The sequence below is a fragment of the Stegostoma tigrinum genome, chromosome 15 (genome assembly GCF_030684315.1).
Source record: "Stegostoma tigrinum isolate sSteTig4 chromosome 15, sSteTig4.hap1, whole genome shotgun sequence".
NCBI lineage: Eukaryota > Metazoa > Chordata > Chondrichthyes > Orectolobiformes > Stegostomatidae > Stegostoma > Stegostoma tigrinum.
The window spans coordinates 14,531,594-14,552,758 of NC_081368.1; the positions used below are offsets into that span (position 1 = coordinate 14,531,594).

At 43.0% G+C, this 21,165-nt stretch overlaps 1 protein-coding gene across 7 annotated transcripts in view; it reads left to right on the plus strand.

Annotated features, from left to right (window-relative positions):
* Nucleotides 1-21,165, plus strand: part of cd99l2 (CD99 molecule-like 2) — a 169,571-nt gene that overhangs the window by 128,430 nt on the left and 19,976 nt on the right. For 4 of the 7 annotated variants that reach the window (XM_059651349.1, XM_059651348.1, XM_048544488.2 and 1 more), the window contains exons 5-7: nucleotides 8,575-8,652; nucleotides 10,856-10,915; nucleotides 20,742-20,819. In XM_059651349.1, the coding sequence (XP_059507332.1) occupies nucleotides 8,575-8,652; nucleotides 10,856-10,915; nucleotides 20,742-20,819 (216 nt within the window). The remainder of the gene's footprint in view (nucleotides 1-8,574; nucleotides 8,653-10,855; nucleotides 10,916-20,741; nucleotides 20,820-21,165) is intronic. The other 3 variants (XM_059651347.1, XM_048544487.2, XM_048544489.2) reach the window with 3 other exon arrangements.

A 21,165-nucleotide genomic window follows, 5' to 3' on the forward strand; every position in this document is an offset into this window, starting at 1 on the left:
AGTCTCCACTGTCAACTATACCACTTATTTTGATGTCGTTTGCAAATGTATTAATCATACCTTCTATGTTCACATCCAAATCATTTATATAAATGACAGAAAGTACTGGACCCAGAATTGATTCTCTGCTGGTCACGGGCCTCCAGTATGAAAAGTAATCCTCCACCACCACCTTCTGTCTCCTACTTTCAAGAAAATACTGGATCCAATGGGCTAGATCCCCCTGGATTCCCTGTAAACTAACCTCACTAACTAGTCTACCATGCGGAACCTTGTCAAACATTTTGCTGAAGTCCGTATGGACAACGTCTACCGCTCTGCTTTCATCAATCTTCTTTGTCACCTCTTCAAAAAAGCTATATTGACCATCCGTAATCAGTCCTGGCCTTTCCGAATGTACGTAAATCCTGTCCTTCAGAATCCCCTCCAACAACTTAACCTACATAAGGCTCACAGGTCTATAGTTCCTCGGCTTTTCCTTACAGCATTTCTTAGACAATGGCACCACATTAGCCAACCTCCAGTTTTCCTGCACCTCACTTGTGGCTGTTGATGATACATATATCTCAGCAAGCGGCTCAGTAATCTCTTCCCTAGCTTCCCACAAAGTTCTGGGGAACATCTGATCAGGTGCCAGGGATTTGCCTGACTTTATGCATTTTAAGACTTTCAGCACCTCCTTTTCTGTAATAGACATCATTTATTTCCCCAAGGTCCGTATCTTCCATGTCCTTCTCCAACTGAAATACTGACCCGAAATATTCGGTTAATATCCCGCCCATCTCCTGTGGCTCCACACGTAAAGAGTTAGAAACTGTCATAGCATTAAACCAATCACAACTCGTATGAATATCTACAGGTAGTCTCCAGGGCAGTGGATCAAGAGCTGGAATATTGGATGAGTGGAATCAGACCTTTGTGAAGGGGCATGGACATGATGGATGGAATGGCTGCCTTCTGTGCTGTATACATCTGAGTCTGATGACCATCATTATTAGTGTACGCTAAATTTTTCTAAATCTCATTTTGGATTCATTCCACTTTAACATCAGTGAGTCCTACGTTGGAGCCCTGCCTGAAACACTGATTCTCGTAGACAGTAAGGACTACAAATGCTAGAAGCCGGACTAAAAAGGTGCGAAGCTAGAAAAGCACAGCAGGTCAGATGGCAAAGTCAACGTTTCGGGCTGAAACCTTTCCTCAGGACTGGGGAGGGGTGGAGACCCCACAAGTAAATAAGGGGGGGTGGGGTGTGGGACTGGCGGAAGGGTCGGCGGGAAGGTGATAGGTTGATGCAGGTAGCAGGTTATTCCCCTCCTCTGTAAATAAGGATGCCCTGGACTGCTTCTCTTCCATTTCCCACACATCCACTCTCAAAACCCCTACCCCCAACACCAATAATACAGTCCCCATTGACCTCACGTACCAGCCCACTAAACTCTGAATCCAATGCATCATCCACTGACATTTCAGCCACAGACAGATCAGAACCCGCCACCAAAGAGATATTTCCTTCCCCGCCTCTGTCTGCGTTCCACAGGGACCATCCAATCCATGACTCCCTTATCAGTTCTACACTCTCCACCAATCCCTCCACCATACCCAGTACCTTTCCCTGCAACTGCCCCTACACCTCCCCTCTCATCCCTGTCCAAGGCCCCAAACAATCCTTCCAAATCCAGCAGAGATTCACCTGCACACCTGACCTACTGTATCCATTGCTCCCAATGTGATTCCTTCTATTTTGGGGAGACCAAACGCAGTCTCAAGGACCGGTTCATGGGTCATCTGCGCTCTGCATGCCTCTTCAACCTAACCTCTCGGTTGCCAACCATTTTAATTCCATCTCCCAATCCCCTGGCCAGATGTCCATCCTTGCCCTCCTCCCAACTGGAGGAATAACACCTGGTATTTTGCCTTGGGAGCTTACAGCCCAGTGGCCTCAATATTGACTTCTCCAGCTTCAAAATCCCTCCACTCCCAGCCTTCTCCCTCTCTATCCCCTCGCCTCCCTGACCCAACCTAAACTATCCATGTTCTTACTTACCTATCCACTCCATCCTTCCCCGACCCACCGCAATACCCCCCTGATCTGCACCCCCCCCATCACCATCCCTCCTACCCTTCCCCCAGTCCCACCTTCCTCCCTCTATTTATTTCTAGGCTCCCCTCCTGCTCCCCAATCCTGATGAAGGGTTTCATCCTGTAACATTGACTTTCCTACTCCTTGGATGCTGTCTGTCCTGCTGTGTTTCTCCAGTTTCACATCTATTGACACTGGTTCTTGTCATTGATTCGACTTTCCTTCCTGGCCCTGTCTCAGGTTGAGACAAATTGTCTTCTAGTCTCAGCTTCTGAACTTGACCTTCCCTTGACAATAAGATTGTAAGAATTAGAAACAGGAATGGGCTATTTGGCCCCTCAAGCCTGCTCTGCCATTCAATAGTTTCGCAGTCATCCAACATCTTTCATCCACTGTTTTCCTCATAACCCTTGATTCTCCTATTTGTCAAGCATCTGTCAATTTTAAATATATGCAATGACTCTATGAGCCAGCCCCCACCCTCTCCCACCCCAGGCTGTCTATGGCAACGAGTTCCAGAGACTCTCAGCCCTCGAAGAAAATAAATTTCCCCTTTATTTTGAGACTATACCCATTGGTCCTAGACTCGCCCATGTGAGGGAAACATCCTGTCAGCATTCCTTTAAGAACCCTATATGTTTCATTTCATAGAATCCGTACAATGTGGAAACAGGCCCTTCGGCCCAACAAGTCCACACTGAGCCTCAGAGCATCCCACCCAGACCCACCCACCTAATCTACACATCCCTCAGTACTATGGACAATTTAGCATGGCCAAACCACCTCACCTGCACATCTTTGGACTGTGGGAAGAAACCAGAGCACCCGGAGGAAACCTACGCAGACACGGGGAGAATGTGCAAACTCCGCATGGACAGTCGCCCGAGGGTGGAATCGAACCCAGGTCCCTAGCAGTGTGTGGCAGCAGTGCTAACCACTGAGCCACTGTGCTGCCCCAGTTCTTCATTGAATTCAATTCTTCTATACCTCATGTTTCTAAATTCCAGTGAGTACCGTCCTTATAAGATAACTCCTCCATATTAAGGATCACCCCAGTGAACCTTCTCTGAACTGCCTCCAATGGAATGATGTCTTTCTTGAAAGAAGGGGTCCGTATCGCTCACAGTACCTCAGATACAGTCCCACCAACACCTGGTTGCAGCAAGACTTAGAGTCATAGGGATGTACAGCATGGAAGTGGACCCTTTGGTCCAACGTGTTCATGCCAACCAGGTTTTCCAAACTAAATTAGCCCTATTTGCCAACATTTGGCCCATATCCCTCTTAAACCCTTTCTGTTCACACACCCATCCAGATGCCTTTTAAATGTTGTAAATGTACCAGCCTCCACCACCACCTCTGGCAGCTCATTCCATACTCACACCACCCACTCTGTCCAAAAATTTCTTCTTATGTCCCTTTTAATTCTTTCCACTCTCACCTTAAACCTATGCTGTCTACTTTTGGACTTCCCTACCCTCAGAAAAAGACCTTGACAATACACCATATCCATGCCCCTCATGGTTTTATAAACCTCTAAAAGGTCACCCTTCAACCTCTGATGCTCCAGGGAAAATAGCCCCAGCCTGTTCCGCCTCTCCCTGTAGCTGAAACCCTCCAATCTCCCCAACTGTTATACTCCAACCCCCTCGAAATAAGGGCCAACATTTCATTAGCCTTCCTGATTACCTGCTGCACCTGGGTGCTAGCTAGCTATCTGTGTTTTGTGCACAAGTGCCCCCAAGTCAATTTGTGATCTGGCTTTCTGCAGCTTTTCTCTCTGTAAATAATACTCTGTTCTCTTTGTTCCGTGGCTTTTGATCATGGAAAAGTGTCACATTTATTGTTTCTGTAAAGATTTTGTTTTTTTTTTCCGGCTGAAAATAGAGGTAATGTATCTGCTAATATCGAAGCACCAAAATCACTGACTTATTGTGCTTTTTATCAGTCCTTGCTACCATCAAACAGCTGAAATGCATCGCTGAGTATGCTACAACGATTAAGTGAGATCACAACTGATCAATGACATATCTTCATCTTTCTATTATACATATTGATAAACAAACTTTATCAATTACTGTTTTAAATTTAACTATTACCCCCATAATCAGTTTTATTTGAGGAAGAGAATGTTAAAATACAGCCATCCTTTTGTGTGTAGAACTTTTTCCTAATTACACATTGAAAGGCTTGTCTCAAACTTTTAGGCAATTCCATCTCATCCTGGATGCCCCACTGATATAAATAGTTTTCTAACCCTATTAGGTCTCCTTGATATATTTAAAGCTGTGCAGAAATGGCCCCCTTAACCTTCTGAAATGCTAAGGAATCCAAGTTTTGTATATGTTCAGCTATTAATTAAACCTTAACATTCAGGTACTATGCTGATAGTCTTTTGGACAGTCTCCCAAAGCCTGTGTGTCCTTTCTAAGGGCTGGTGTCCAAAACTGAACACAGTACTTCCATGTGGATTCTAGCTGGATTTTGTTTAACTGTAATATACTCCCTTCACGTTGCATACTAACGTTCCATTCCATTCCAAAAGACTTATTGATTATCCTTTTCATGACATTTTGTCCTCGTACATGGACTCCTGTGTTTCTTTTGGAGCTTTGTTTCTATTGAACATTCTTATAATGTACTCTAATCTGTCCCTTTTATATTGAGGCATCCATGAGGGGCTGTGGACCATCAATAGCAGCAGGATTTCACAAACTCTAACTTCATGGTTCAGCATATCTCGCACGGAACCATTACCCATCAAGCCAGGGGATTAACCCTGGAGAGTTCATGAGAGCATACCAGCATACCCTTTACAAATCAATGCTAGCTCTCTCTGAAATTTATCGAGGTGCTTAGTTGTTGTAGCCTTAAATATGGGCTTTAGGAATTTCTTTATCGATTTTGAGCTGAACAGTTAACAATGACTGTTTCTCTCTCTCACCTTCCTTAAATAGCAAAGCAACATGTGCAATTGTCTGATCCAGAGAAATAATTTCTAGCTTGAAAGGACTTTGGAAGATTACCATCTGCAATGTTCCCACCCAATTCCTTTAAAAACACAGGATCGAAAACCTTCTGGATTTGATTTTTGTAATTCTTTAGTGCCACTATTTTGCTTATATCAGTTTTGGTAAATCTCTAATTTATTGTTAGTTTGCTACGTCCCACTTCCTCCACTATATATTCAGTTTCCAGGCTTGACCACCCTGCACCATGCTTCAGTAATGTGCTATGATCCTGCTTAGGGGCCATTAACCTTAAAAATATGTGAACACTCAGCTAATTAATCACCACAATTACACAACAATATTCGATGTTTTCCTAACAACACAATCTTTATTGTATTTAAAATAATTAAACAAAACAAGTTGTAACACTGTAGGCTGTAGGTTATGTACTGTACCTACACTTTAACTCCTTACTTCCTCAAGCTGCTTTGTTACAACACGTAACAATTTTTTAAAAATTCAATCAAAGTTATTTAATTTTGCAGGGATTACCCATAAATATGCCACTAACCTATGGCAATCACTTTAATTCTCTGTAAGTACATGATTCATGTCTCAGTTCCCTTCCAGGGCTTGAGCATAAACATTAAGTGGCTGACACTATGGTTCAGTGCTGAGGAATCACTGCACTGTTGGAGGTGCAGCCTTTTGGATGTCAAGCTGACATGATTAGCGACCTCCTTGGGTGGATCTAAACGATCCTATGGCACTGTTTCAAAGAAAAGTAGTTATCCAATATTTGGATTTATCCCTCAATCACCACCACTGAAAAAACTGATTATTTGGCCACTATTTGGCTATTTGTGGGAGTTTACTGAACACAAGTTGGCAGCTGTGTTCGCTGTGTTATAATGGGAATTACACCGTCAAATACCTTGAGGCGTCTGATGGTCATAACAGTGGTGACCATTTTGATAGGTGAACCTTATTCGACTGTGAATTGTGTGAACACTACCTCTAAGTGGTGCAAAGAGTAGGCATGCACAAAAGGTGGCATGAAACATCGTTATAACACCTTTATTACCACAGTGAAAGCTTGGATTTGATTTAACATATGTTCGATTAAAAAGAAATTCAGCACCTACTGAATTGTACTGTTGTATTAATTTGATATGATCCCATTTGAGAACAAGCCCAACGACAGAACAAAAATTACTTATAGCACATTCATATCTGTTCACATATACGATGGCCCAGAGAAAAGCCATTTTGGCTCAATTCTTACACTCCCAATGTTTTGTTTTTCTTGGCTGCTGTTGTCTTTACCTATAGATACCTCTCATTGTTTTAGAGTCATAGAGATGTAAGGGAAGGAAACAGACCCTTCAGTCGAACTCGTTCTTGCTGACCAGATATCCCAGATAAATCTAGTCCCATTTGCCAGCATTTGGCCCGTATCCCTGTAAACCCGGACCTATTCATGTACCCATCCAGGTGCCTTTTTAAATGTTATTATTGTACCAGTCCCCACCGCTTTCTCTGGCAGCTCATTCTATCCACGCACCATCCTCTGTGTGAAAAAATTGCCCTTTAGGTCCCTACTAAATCTTAACCCTCTCACCTTAAACCTATACCCCCTCTAGTTTTGGACTCATCCTCCACAAGGAAAAATCCTTGTCTATTTACCCTGTCCATGTCTCTCATGATTTCATAAACCTCTATATTGTCACCCCCTCAGCCTCCAATGCTGCAGGGAAAATAGCCCCAGCCTATCCACCCTCTCCCTACAGCTTAAACCCTTCAACCCTGGCAACATTTTTGAAAATCGTTTCTGAACACTCTCTCAAGCTTAATAATATCCTTCCTATGACAGGGAGACCAGAATTGAGCACAGTATTCCTAAAGTAGCCTAACAAATGTCCTGTACAGCCTCGACATAACCTCCCAACTCCTGTTGTCGATGCACTGATGAATAAAGGCAAACATACCAAACACTTTTTTCATTATCCTGTCTGCCTGTGACTCTTCTTTCAAGGAACTATGGACTTGCACTGTAAGTTCAGCAACAGCTCCCAGGACCTTTTCATTACTTGCACAAGTCCTGCCCTGATTTGCCTTTCCAAAATGTAATACCTCACATTTATCTAAATTAAATACCATCTGCCACTCCTCAGCCCATTGGCCCAACTGATCAAGATCCTGTTGTACTCTGAGGTAACCTTCTTCACGGTCCACTACACCTCCAATTTTGGTGTCATCTGCAAACTTAATAACCATACCTCCTATGTTCACATCCAAATCAACTTCACCTTCTTTACCTCTTCCTCAAGCTCAAGAGTCTGTGTCTCTGTGACTTTCCCCTGGGTTTCCTTTTTTGCACCAGGGATCCTTTCTGCATGGTCCACCTGATTTGAGAGAAGATCTCCACCACATCAACTCCTCTGTCAGCCAGAACTTTCCTTATTGCAGCCAGGCAATCCCACTGTGACTCTATAACCACGGTGATTGCCTAGTGGTATTATCGCTGGACTGTCAATCCAGAGACCCAGATCATGTCCTGGGGACCCAAATTCATATCTCACTAGGGCAGAATATGAATTCAATAAAAAAAGGACTAAAACATGTATAATGATGACCACGAAGCCATTGCCAATTGTCAGGAAAAGCCCATCTGGTTCACTAATATCCTTTAGGAAAGGAAACTGTCATCATTACAGGGTCTGGCCTACATGTGACTCCAGACACACAGCAATGTGGGTTACTCTTAAATGCCCTCTAGACAAATAGAGGTGGGCAATAAATGCTACCTAGTCAGCGACACACTCATTCCATGAATGAATGAAGGAAAAAAGCCATCACAATTTTATTGCTGATTCATAGCCTGGGCAAAGGCTACAAACTCCACATGTGCAGGTAGTGGCCATCTTTATTGGCCATCTTGGCATTCATAGCATACACTGTGATGTTTATTACTTTTGTGATTTACTTATGTTATATGTTTTTTTAAAAAAATCCTTTACCTGTGTTGCCTTAAATTATATTATTGCAATTACTGTACTCACTTCCCTTTGGTTTAGAAATGTTATTTATAAATAGTTTTTCTGCCTGATCTTCCATGATCCCCCACCTCTATCCGGTTTACTGCTTTAAAATCTTGGGGGAGATACTTATTCATGCCTCCATTATGGCCCATCTCCCTTCTTCAGGTGCAACCAGTCACTATGTTGATAACTGTTCCCCAGGAAATGAAATCTCCCTCTCCCTGGCCACTGCTTCAGCTCCATCTTCATCTCCTTCATCTATCCATCCATAAACCAATGTGTACACAGCTCAACCGATAATCCAGAGATCACAATTCTTAAGGTCTTTTCTTCTCCCTCTCATAGTTTAGTTCTTTTGCTGCTGAAACTCTCTGGATTTGTTCAGATCTCCCATTTTGCAAGCTCACTTATTCCACAACTGCTTCACGACCCAAACATCATCAGTACTGCAACGACTGTGCCTGGATTTCTTTTGAATTCATTTCTTTTCTAATTCTAGACATGAACGATTTTGACCTGTCCGATGCTCTTGATGACAGAAATGACAACCCTGGAAAGGGAGGTAATGATGACTCAGGTAAGAAATCACAGCAGACAGGATCTGTCATGGTGGGGTCATTTGAGTTCAAAATCCATTTGGCGTTGGTGCTTCACAAATAACTTAGGAAGTTACCTACAAGAGTTTAAACTCAAATTGGAAATGAAACATGAAATTAAAGTTTTGCATCATATTTCTGCAAGGGAACCATCTTATGATTTGAAAGTACAGTTAAGGCTTCCACATTCCTGGCATCAAAGGTAGATATCACATATACTGCTCAATCTGAGAGGACTCCAGACAAAACCCAAGGTCTCCAAGGAGATAATTTACAATTTCTGATTTGTCAATGACAGTGCACTAAATACAGGTTACAGCTGGCCATCCAACATTGCACTTGTTCCCCAATGCATGTAACAGCCTTGAATTCACAGTCTTATAAGGAAAAATTGAAGTAATGTCCCAAACTGCTCCAGGTAAGCTCTACCTCAAGTCCAAAGTTTCAGTTCATGACTAGAGCCTGTCAGCAGTGGATAGGTTCATTTTATCTCAGAAGTACACTCTCTCACAAGTAATCCACACGGACAATGAAACATACAACAATTGTCAAAGCAGGTCTAGACTTAAGCAGACTTCAAACACTGAGCTGGGAAGGAAGAAGGGGAAGTCTGTTGACCATTCTGAAAGCCTATAAAGCAATAGTCTTGTGCAGTCTGTTCCATGTATGCAATAGATGGGCCAGCATCACACCAAGAAGCTCATCCACTTCTCCTGGAGCTGCCTTTGGAAGCTTCTGAAGATCAAGTGCCACGACACTGTTACCACTGCTGCCTCACACCAGGGACCCAGGTTCAATTCCAGTTTCGGGCAACTGTCTGTGTGGAGTTCGCACATTCCCCCTCGTGTCTGTGCAAGTTTTTGCCAGATGATCCAGTTTCCTCCCACAGTCCGGAGATGTGGAGGTGAGGTGCATTGGCCATGGGAAATGCATGGATAGGGTTGGGTCTGTATGGGATGCTCTTCAAGGGCTCAGTGCAGATTTGATGGGCTGAATCGCCTCTTTCCTGACTGTAAGGATTCAATTGAATCATTGAATAACACCAGACACTCTGGTGCTGACCAAGCACTATAGACATAATGAGACAGTCACAACTGAGTTGGATTGGTCTTGGTGCCCTGCCTCCCCTCAGCAGTCGAAGGAAATCCTAAAAGGTCATTCAGGGATTTCACTTCAGAGTTTGAGACCTAGCATCCTTGCCTAAGAACTACACCTGGTATTATTGATTTTAAAATTAAAATAGCATTCAAATAAAAAGAAAGTACAACAGATGCTGAGATCTGAAATAAAAACAAGAAATTTGCTGGAGAAAACTTAGGCCTGGTAGCGTCTGAGGAGAGAGAAATAGAGTTAATGTTTCATGTCTCATATGATTTTTCCTTGGAATGGATCAAAATGTAGGTGCAAGTGACCCCCATGTATCAGAGGCGGGAGAAAAATCATGAAGCGGCAACATGCCTGAAATGTATTCCATCGTAGAATCCCTACAGTGCAAAGAGAGGCTGTTTGGCACATGGGGTCTACACTGGCCCGATGAAGACCAAGCCACCCTGTCCCCATAACCTACAGCTCCATGGGAAGTGGCTTATCCACCTAACCTGCATGTCCCTGAACACTACAGGGCAACTTAGTGCAAGCAATCCAACAGTTATCAGTAGTGTCCTGTCCTATTTACTGTAGAATTATCTAGGCACAGGTCAGCCCTATCTGTCGTCTGTGAAACTACCAGAACTCTACCAAAATGCCCTGAACAATGGTGGGACTAATCTACTTCTCCAAAGGATATACAAAGCAGTGTTAAGTTTCTATATTTGCACAATGTCTTCTTTTAAAATTGAAACAGATGTTCAGAAATGTGATCACGAATAACCTAGCAGTTTTAACGAAAGTCCCATTAATAGCTAGTTGTGTGTCAGATTAATAAAAAACAGAACAACTGTAATCCCTCAAGTGCAGAAGTGCAAAATGTTCTGATGACCATGAACTGATGATTGACTACTGCTCCGAGCAGAATATTCAAGCCCAGCACTGCTAAATGTTGGGGGTTTGACAGCATCCAGACATAGGAGTGGGCAGCGCTTACTTCTGCAAAAGGGAGACAAGCTATCGGGAAGAGTCATAGAGAGGTTATTTCTACTAATGCTTTGATGTTCTTAGTTCTTAAAGTTTCCATCTGTCCAACAGATCACCCTTCCGTTCCAGGTTCCAAAGGAAATGACAAACCGAAAGGAGGTAAAAAAATGGGTAAGGAGTCTGTCACTAGAGCTGGGCGATCCAGGTGTTTTCAATACCAAACCAAACGTAACGCAAAAGGTCTGATTTGACACTCTGAGCCAGAGTTTTGAGACAGCTAGTGAGGGCGATGCAGTGGGGGGAGGGGAGATTTTGAAGCTGGTGAAGTCCACATTGATACTATTGGGCTGCAGGGTTCCCAAGCGGAATATGAGTTGCTGTTCCTGCAACCTTCGGGTGGCATCGTTGTGGGACTGCAGGAGGCCCAGGATGGACATAGAACAGTACAGCACAGAACAGGCCCTTCAGCCCACGATACTGTGCCGACCATTGATCCTCATGTACGCACCCTCAAATTTCTGTGACCATATGCATGCCCAGCAGTCTCTTAAATGTCCCCAATGACCTTGCTTCCACAACTGCTGCTGGCAACGCATTCCATGCTCTCACAACTGTCTGTGTAAAGAACCCACCTCTGACATCCCCTCTATACTTTCCTCCAACCAGCTTAAAACTATGACCCCTCATGTTAGCCATTTCTGCCCTGGGACCATATGCTTTCTTAACAACCCTGTCCACTTGGGTGGCCATTTTAGGGGATCTATGTATCTGCACACCAAGATCCCTCTGTTCCTCCACACTGCCAAGAATCCTATCCTTAATCCTGTACTCAGCTTTCAAATTCGACCTTCCAAAATGCATCACCTCGCATTTATCCAGGTTGAACTCCATCTGCCACCTCTCAGCCCATCTCTGCATCCTGTCAATGTCCCGCTGCAGCCTACAACAGCCCTCTATACTGTCAACGACACCTCCAACCTTGGTGTCATCTGCAAACTTGCTGACCCATCCTTCAATCCCGTCATCCAAGTCATTAATAAAAATTACAAACAGTAGAGGCCCAAGGACAGAGCCCTGTGGAACACCACTCACCACTGACTTCCAGGCAGAATATTTTCCTTCTACTACCACTCGCTGCCTTCTGTTGGCCAGCCAATTCTGTATCCAGACAGCTAAGTTCCCTTGTATCCCATTCCTCCTGACCTTCTGAATGAGCCTACCATGGGGAACCTTATCAAATGCCTTGCTGAAGTCCATATACACCACATCCACAGCTCGACCCTCATCAACTTATCTAGTCACATCCTCAAAGAACTCAATAAGGTTTGTGAGGCATGACCTGCCCCTCACAAAGCCGTGTTGACTGCATTTAATCAAGCCATGCTCTTCCAGATGGTCATAAATCCTATCCCTCAGAATCCTTTCTAACACCTTGCAGACGACAGACGTGAGACTTACTGGTCTGTAATTGCCGGGGATTTCCCTATTTCCTTTCTTGAAGAGAGGAATTACATTTGCCTCTCTCCAGTCCTCAGGTACGACTCCAGTGGACAGCGAGGATGCAAAGATCTTCGCAAGTGGTAAAGTAATTGCATTTCTCGTTTCCCAAAGCAGCCGAGGACAAATCTGCTCTTCAAAGGTTTCATTCACTACAAAGTTCGTTTCTTTCATAAAGACAGAAGCAAAAAACTCATTTTGGGCTTCTCCTACCTCCTCAGACTCCACACACAGGTTCCCTATGCTATCCCTGATCGGCCCTACTCTTTCTTTGACCATTCTCTTATTCCTCACATAAGTGTAAGATGCCTTTGTGTTCTCCCTAATCCGTTCTGCCAAGCCTTTCTCATGCCCCCTCCTGGCTCTCCTCAGACCATTTTTGAGCTCTTTCCTCGCCTGCCTGTAATCCTCTAGAGCTGAGCTTGACCCTAGCTTCCTCCACCTTATGTAAGCTACCTTCTTCCTTTTGACGAGAAGCTCCACCGCACTCGTCATCCAAGGTTCCTTTATCTTACCCCTTCTTGCCTGTCTGAGAGGGACATATTTATTCATCACTCGCAACAACTGTTCCTTAAACAGTCTCCACATGTCTATAGTGCCTTTACCATGGAACAATTGCTCCCAGTCCATGCTTCCTAACTCATGTCTAATCGCATCATAGTTTCCTCTTCCCCAATTAAATATCCTCCCATTTTGCCTAATCCTCTCCTTCTCCATAGCTATGTAGAATGTGAGGCAGTTATGGTCACTATCACCAAAATGCTCCCCCACCACAAGATCTGATACCTGCCCTGGCTTGTTTCCGAGCACCAAGTCTAGAATGGCCTCTCCCCTCGTCGGCCTGTCAACGTACTGAGTTAGGAAACCCTCCTGAACACACCTTACAAAAACAGCTCCATTCAAATGTTCTGCTCGAAGGAGGTTCCAATCAATATTGGGAAAGTTAAAGCCACCCACTACAACAACCCTACTACGTCCGCACTTTTCCAAAATCTGCCGACCTATGCTTTCTTCAATCTCTCTGCTGCTATTGGGGGGCCTGTAGTAAACCCCTAACGAGGTGACTACTCCCTTGCTGTTCCTAATGAAAAAGAAAACATGTCGCCTAAGGAAATGTCCCCTCCCTCCACTGCATCCCAAAACCAGCCTAGCTCGTCCCCACCTCTCTAACCTGTTCTTACTCTCACCTATCCCCTCCTCCCACTTCAAGCCGCATCTCCATTTCCTACCTTCCAACCTCATCCCGCCCCCTTGACCTGTCCGTCCTCCCTGGACTGACCTATCCCCTCCCTACCTCCCCACCTACACTCACCTCTACAGGCTCTGTCCCCGCCCCTTTAACTTGTCTGTCTCCTCTCCACCTATCTTCTCCTCTGTCCATCTTCGATCCGCCTCCCCCTGTCTCCCTATTTATTTCAGAACCCTCCCCCCATGCCCCTTTTCTGATGAAGGGTCTAGGCCCGAAACGTCAGCTTTTGTGCTTCTAAGATGCTGCTTGGCCTGTTGTGTTCATCCAGCTCCACACTTTGTTAGCCTTAATACCATGATTAGTGCTCATGCACATTCACAAAATGAAAGTTGTAATAGTATGTCCAGACAGAACAACAGTGACTAGCACACACAAGCTAGCATCATCAGCTGTGGTATTTAGAAGGTGGAGAGCAGGTTTACAAACCTATGCTGTCCCTTTGTTTAATCCATAGGCAATTGGCAGAACTTTTAAGGGTTATGTGATGTTCACTACATCATCTGAATATCAGAAAAACTAATTAGACCCGTTACCTTTCTCCAAAGGTCTACTGGATAGGAAGTTATTGGGCAGGACATTATTTGAAAATTAGTACACAAACTAATGATTTTATGGGTTCTGTTGATTTCTTACTGCTATACCCTGCTACACCTGAAGACTTAGGGTGTGCCTGTATGAATTAGTAACAAATCCATCAAGTTGCCACAGAATTAGTCCAAGTGTACTGTTTCAGTGCCAGAACAGTGATGCTTTCTAACCCCCATTGTTCCTAGAAGCATTAAAGATACAAATTGAATGTAGCGTGCCAGGAGAATGCATTACAAACAGAATAATATATTTGCAGTTTCAAAGCAGGAACAGAGTGTCACATCTCCAAGCTGTACAAACAACTTAAATCAGGACTCAGATATGTTCTCTTTTTCTTTGAGGCTGTCCAGAGACCTTTTCTGGATTCATCCAGCTTTACTGGCAGCTAGTTGCATCCTCCTGCCCTGTTGCTCACTGCATTCTGATCTCAGATCTCCACAGATTGTCCCTTTCCTGTACATGCAGTGTGTGTCTATTAACAGCACTCTCCCCTCTGGGACTCAAACATTCTGCTTATTAAAGGAGCTTTAAATACCATGAATAAAATGTGATTGAACAACAGCGTTGCACGACTGTACGGTTCTATCAGAATTTAATGGCAGTGTAATCTGAGTCTGGATAAAATTTTCAAAAGTTAATTGGGCTGGTGCATGACTGTATGATGTCTTCTTTCTGCTTTTCTCCTGTCTGATTTGCACTTTGACAGCTTTGAAAATTGGCTCAATTTTAACAAAAAAATGTTTATCTCCCAAAATTCAGGATCACCACTTGAAAACAAGGAGCTATCGCTTGTAAAACACTAACACAAGGTCAGGCAAGTGACTGAAGTGTCAGCAGGAGAGCACTTTGAGTCCAGTGACCACAACTGTCCTAGTTTTAACAAAGCTATGGAAAAGATAGGACAGGTGCACAGGTTAAGGTTCTGAACTGGAGCAGGGACAATTTTGGGCCCATTATGCAGGATTTAGCAGAAGTGGTTTGGGTGAGTCTGTTTGAAGGAAAAGGAACAACTGGCAAATGGGAAGGTTTAAAATTGTGACATCAAGAGTCCAGAGGAAAGGAAAAGGGAAAAGCTGGCAGGTTTAGGGATCCCTGGTTGAGGGATATTGAGGCTCAGGTCAGGATAAAGAAAAAGGTTTAGGCTATCTGGCTTAATTGAATCCCCAGATGACTATGTAAAGTGTAGGAGCACACTTAAGATGGCAATAAGAAAACAAAAAGAGGGTATGAGATGGATCTGGCTGATAAGGTTAAAGATAATTCCAAGAGGTTCTATAGCTATATTAAGAGTAAAAAGGTGGCCAGGAAGAGAATAGGACCCCTTAAAGATCAGCATGGTCATCTATGTAGACCCACAGGAGATGGGGGAGATTTTTTAATGAATGTTTCCCCTCAGTATTTACTGAGGAGATAATCATGGACGCTAAGGAAATGAAGGAAACAAATAGTGATGTTTTGGACTGCATATGCATTACCAGAGAGGAGGTGTTTACAGCCTTAAAGCACATTAAGGTGGATAAATCCCTTGGGCCTGATCAATTCAACCCTCAGACACTGTGAGAGACTACGGAAACAATTGCAGAGGCCCTTGCAGAGATTTTTGCTTCATCTTTAAGCACTGGTGAACTTCCACAAAACTGGAGGGTGGCTAATGTTGTTCCATTGTTTAAAAAAGGTAGCAAAGACACACCAGGGAACTACAGGCCAGTGAACCTGACATCAGTTGGAGGCAAGTTATTGGAAAGTTTACTGAGGAACAGCATCAACCAAACATTTGGAGAGTCAAGATCTGATTAGGACTGTTCCTCTGATGCTGCTTGGCCTGCTGTGTTCATCCAGCTCTACGCCTTGTTATCTTAGTCAAATTTGTGTGCAGGAAGCCATGCCTGACAAATCTTCGAGCATTTTTTGAAGAGGTACCCAAGAGGATAGACGAGGGTAGAGCAGTGGATGTTGTCTGTATGGACTTCAGTAAGGCCTTTGACAAGGTTCTGCAGGGCAGGCTGGTCATGAGGGTTCAGTCACATGGGATCCAGGGACAGATAGCTAATTGGACTCAAAATTGGCTCACTGGCAGAAAGCAGAGGATGATGGTTGAAGGTCTTTTCTTGGACTAGAGGCCTGTGACTAGAGGGGTGAGCCACAGGAGTCAGTGCTGGGACCTTTGTTATTTGCATAAATAATCTGGATGTGAATGTACAAGGCATGATTAATATGTTTGTGGATGATACAAAATTTGGAGGTATTGTTGATAGCGAGGAAGGTTATCAAAAATTAGAGGGATCTTGATCAGGTTAGGAAGTGGATTGAGGATAGGTAAACGCAATTCAGTACAGATAAGCATGAAGTGTTGCACTTTGGAAAGTCAAACCAAGGTAGGACTTGTACAGTTAATGGTAAGGTCCTGAGAAGTGTTGTAGAACAAAGGGACCTAGGAGTATAAGTACATAGTTTGTATGGTAAACATGGGTTGTAAAGAAGGCATTTAGCATGCTGGCTTTCGTTGGTTTGAGGCATTAAGTATTGGAGTTGAGACATTATGTTACAGTCGTATCAGTCATTGGTGAGGCCACACTTGGAGTATTGTGTACAGTTTTGTTCATGCTATTAAAGGAAAGATACAGTTCCAATAACTCTCCAATAACTTGCCTCCAGTTAAACTGGAAAGTGTGCCAAGAACATTTATGAGGATGTTGGAAGGACTAGTAGGCCTGAGTTATAGGGAGAGGTTGGCCAGGATAGGAGTTTATTCCTTGGAACTTAGGAAAATGAGTGGTGACCTTATTGACATGTATTAGAATCATGAGGAGCATAGATAGGATGAATGCATATACTCTATTTTCCAGGGATGGGGGGGGGCAGGGTGTGAAAACTAGAGGGCATAGGTTTAAGGCGAGAGGGGAAAGATTTAAGAAGGACCTGACCTCTTCATGTAGAGAGTGGTGCATTTTTAGAATGTGCTGCCAGAGAAAGTGGTTGAGATAAATACAGTAGCAACATTTTAAAAACATAGGTACATGAATGGGCAGGGTTTGGAGGGATATGGACCAAATGTGTGCAATTGGAACTAGCCGTGTGGGCACCATGGTGAGCATGGATCAGTTTGGGCTGAAGGGTCTGTTTCCAAGCTGCCTTACTCTATAACTGTAATAGACTTTCACCTGTACCATTCAGTCATTTTGAAACAATTTCAATAGCATAGACCTCCCTTAAAAAAAACTGACCTTCCATCTTCCTCACCTGTCCCCTCTCCCCAACTACCACTGACATCACTGACCAACAAGAAAAATGGATGGATGGGAGTCAGGTAATTTGTTTGGAAAAAAGAACTAACATCTCAAAACTTCCCTCCAGCCAACTATTTCCAGGTTAAACTGGTCTTGGGTGAGATGGAGGCCACCACCCATTCCCAGGTGGATGGTTGGCCATCTGTCTATCATTTTTACAACCAGGGATTGCAAGCCAAATCAAATCAGCCTTATTAGCACTGGATTTGCAACATAGTGAAATTAAAATATTCAGTGTCCCTCAAGATTTGCCCAGCTATTCTTAACAAGACTATGAAATACAGATCTTGATCACCAAGTTTATAATCGAACAAAAATTATCTATTTATTATTAATACTGTGATTTTAGTCAGACAAAAATAAACAACAAGGTTATTTAATTAATATCTATGCTTTAAACCCAATCTTCTTAGATCGTAACCCCATTCACACACACAACAGACTGACAGAGCAGTTAAGGGATAAGCTAGAATGAGAAGTAAAATAATTGTATTCAGCCAGTTCAGTTAAACAGTTTCAAACAATGTAATGTTCTATGTCTAATGATAGATGGGCTTCAGATCAGTATGACAGGTCGGCACAACATCGAGGGCCAAAGGGCCTGTACTGTGCTGTAATGTTCTAATTGTATTCTGCTAGTTCAGTTAAACAGTTTCAAACAATGGATGCCAAACCTTCATGCAATTCTTGGATAATGAGTCGTTCACAGGCACGTAACTGATTAGCTAATTAGAAGTCACTGGTGAATGTAAACAATTTCAGTAGACCTGCAGAATCTTAAAGACCGGGATTTTATCAGAACATTCGACAATTCTTTAACTGGACAGACAACTGGAGAAAGCAAAAAAACAAACAGCATCCAGAAGTCTCCAAAAATCACTCTGTACTAACCATAACCAGTTACAACACTTTTTTTTGTCTTTTTAAATTAATATTCTCGTGCTTGACTGGTTAATATCAGTTTCTCCTCCTCCCCCACCGCCCGGGCTTGATTGAGCAACTCAACATCCAACCAGCTGCCAGTCCTGGGCAAAGCAACATATTTAATGCCAATTAGTACAAGACGTCCCTTATTATCAGTAATTAAGTTAGAGTATCTTCCCAGCCAGTCGCAACTGGCAAGTAACTGTGACCCATTCATTCTCCTCTTTTAAAACACAAAGCTGTTCAAAGTTCAACTATCCGTTACATCAACTCATCGCCATTTTAAAAAAAAGAACATTAAAAGAAAAATAGAAAGCTTCCATATTATACCAAGGTTGTGTATGCCTCTAGACAATCTGTCAGGTTTAACCTGATGGACTTCCAAGGTGAGCACTGTTTGTGGAAGTAGTAAGTATTGAAACAGCTGGTAGGTCAAAAGGTGTAGGAATGCTCCCCCAACAGCATCCCCACCCTCCCCAAACATGCGGCGCACGCACGCGCACATGTACATGCGCACACATGTACACATACATGCACATGTGCACACATGTACACATACATGCACATGCGCACACATGTACACATGCACATGCGCACACATGTATGCATACATGCACATGCGCACACAAACACGCTTGCATGCACACACGTGCACTCACGCACCTGCACACGTACACATGCATGCGCACACACACGTATGCACACACACACACGCATGCACACACACATAAGTGCACACGCACACTGTCCAAGAATTGATTAAGTGACAGTTGTTATGAGTGCTTCATGTCTCCCGAATAGTTTGCCCCAGAACACTCGCAGCTCAATTTGAAAACAAACGCTGCCAAGTAAAATCATGATTTTAATACCAATCATGATCCTTTGTTAATTATTCTTGAATATGGATCTTTTGAATTTCAAATTATAGGATTATGATGTTTTTCTAGTGCTAAGTGATATATTCTATCACCATAAAACTGAATCAAATAATTATTTAGATAGTAGGAACTGCTGATTCTGGAGAATCCGAGATAACAAGGTGTAGAGCTGGATGAACACAGCAGGCCAAGCAGCATCAGAGGAGCAGGAAGGCTGACGTTTCAGGGATCCAAAACGTCAGCCTTCCTGCTCCTCTGATGCTGCTTCGCCTGCTGTGTTCATCCAGCTCTACACCTTGTTATCTCAAATAGTTAGTTGGTTTCTTTCTATGTAACTGACTGTCTAAGTGTTAACTCATATTTGGATGTGTTACTTTGTATAGAGCTCTGTGCTGATTTTATTTTGCATCACTCCTGAAAGGTTTGCCTTATTTCCACAGGTTACTTGTGCTCTGTCTTCCATCAGTCAAACATTAGAGGAGAGAACTCTCTAAGGCATCTGTGTCCTGAAGTTTTGATCTGGCTTAAGCCCAAAATAAGATGTAAAACCCCCCAAAAAATGCAAAAGACAACAGATTGAAAGAAAATAACAATTCAAGGGGTGTAGCTAAACATGACTTGAACCCAGTGCATCACATCCTTTCTGTCAATGGTCATGAGGTATCTCAAACAATATTAGTTCAACCATTATCCATAAAGGAACACATCCACAGGAGAGGTTGATCACAGTGAAACAACCTCGTCTATTTAGTTTCCAGCTGTATGTTGAATTTTTCTCCAGACAAGATTGACAGACTGTATCAACTTAAAGTGACATGTGAGGTAAATCTGAAGTCTCTTGCCAGCTAGCTATGTCCATACTGTGAAACTGCTGAATTATTGCAGACAGTGATCTGGGGAATCATTAGTTTGCTGTTCAGCGAAGGACACATCTCTCTTACTTTTTCAAAGGTTGCTTAAATGTTGGCATGTTTTGACAGTCTAGTTCTGAGTGATGTTGATCTAAATTGCATCTTGTCACATTATGGGTAAGCTTCTATTCAATCATTTGGGAATTACCTGACTCCCGCTATCATATGCAAAACATTAACCTGTCAGGCAACTTGATGTGAGAGAGATGTTGACAGCCCGCGTACTTGGAGACAGAAATTGTAGCCTGGTAAATAAGGCCAATTTGTAAGAGCTATTCCTTTTTCAACACTTTTATTCCTTAATCTGTACTACAGTGCTCCTGATTGGCTGGTGTTTGTCAGCATTTTATCTTGGCTTGAAAGTTCTATAATAGCGTTAGACTAAACAGAATACGCTGTGGATATTTTAAAAAAGAATATGCATTATATACTAAGTTTCATTGGCATTGATGGGTTGAGGTTAACATGCAGGTACTTTGCTACCTGATCATTTGGACTGGGCAAATTCCACTTATCTTTGTCAGCTGAGCTTCCTGAAGTTTTGTTTGCCACTGTAAGTGTTCAAACTTTAGAATGTCACTTACACGTAAACACCTGATTCTGGGGTGCACCAGTTTCATTCCAGTGTTTTTGGCAGTGATGCAATTTCCTTTGTATGTCTAGGTACCTCTGACCTTTCAGATAAAGACCTGGAAGACCTGCTGGGTGGTGGAGACTATAAACCAGATAAGAAAAAATCAGGTAAGTGCCGCACAATTAGATTCATAAGGTTGTCAGTTTTCACACAGTGAATGGGTGAAGATGTTGTATAATGTATGTGTAAATTGCAATATATCAAAATATAATTAGAGCTAAAAGTTGCAAGACAGCGTCTAGCCATTCAATCTGTTCCATTGCGAAGTTTGTAGTTGAGCATTTTCCATCACATTTACCCCTATTGCTCTCATTTTCCTTCCTCATGTTCTTCTACAGCTCTATCCAATATTGACTTAGTATTTGCTTCATGCAGTAACCTTTGAAGTGAGTTGATGTCATCATAACTCTGGGACTTAAAACTTTACAAATAACTATTCAGGTAACGGAAGGG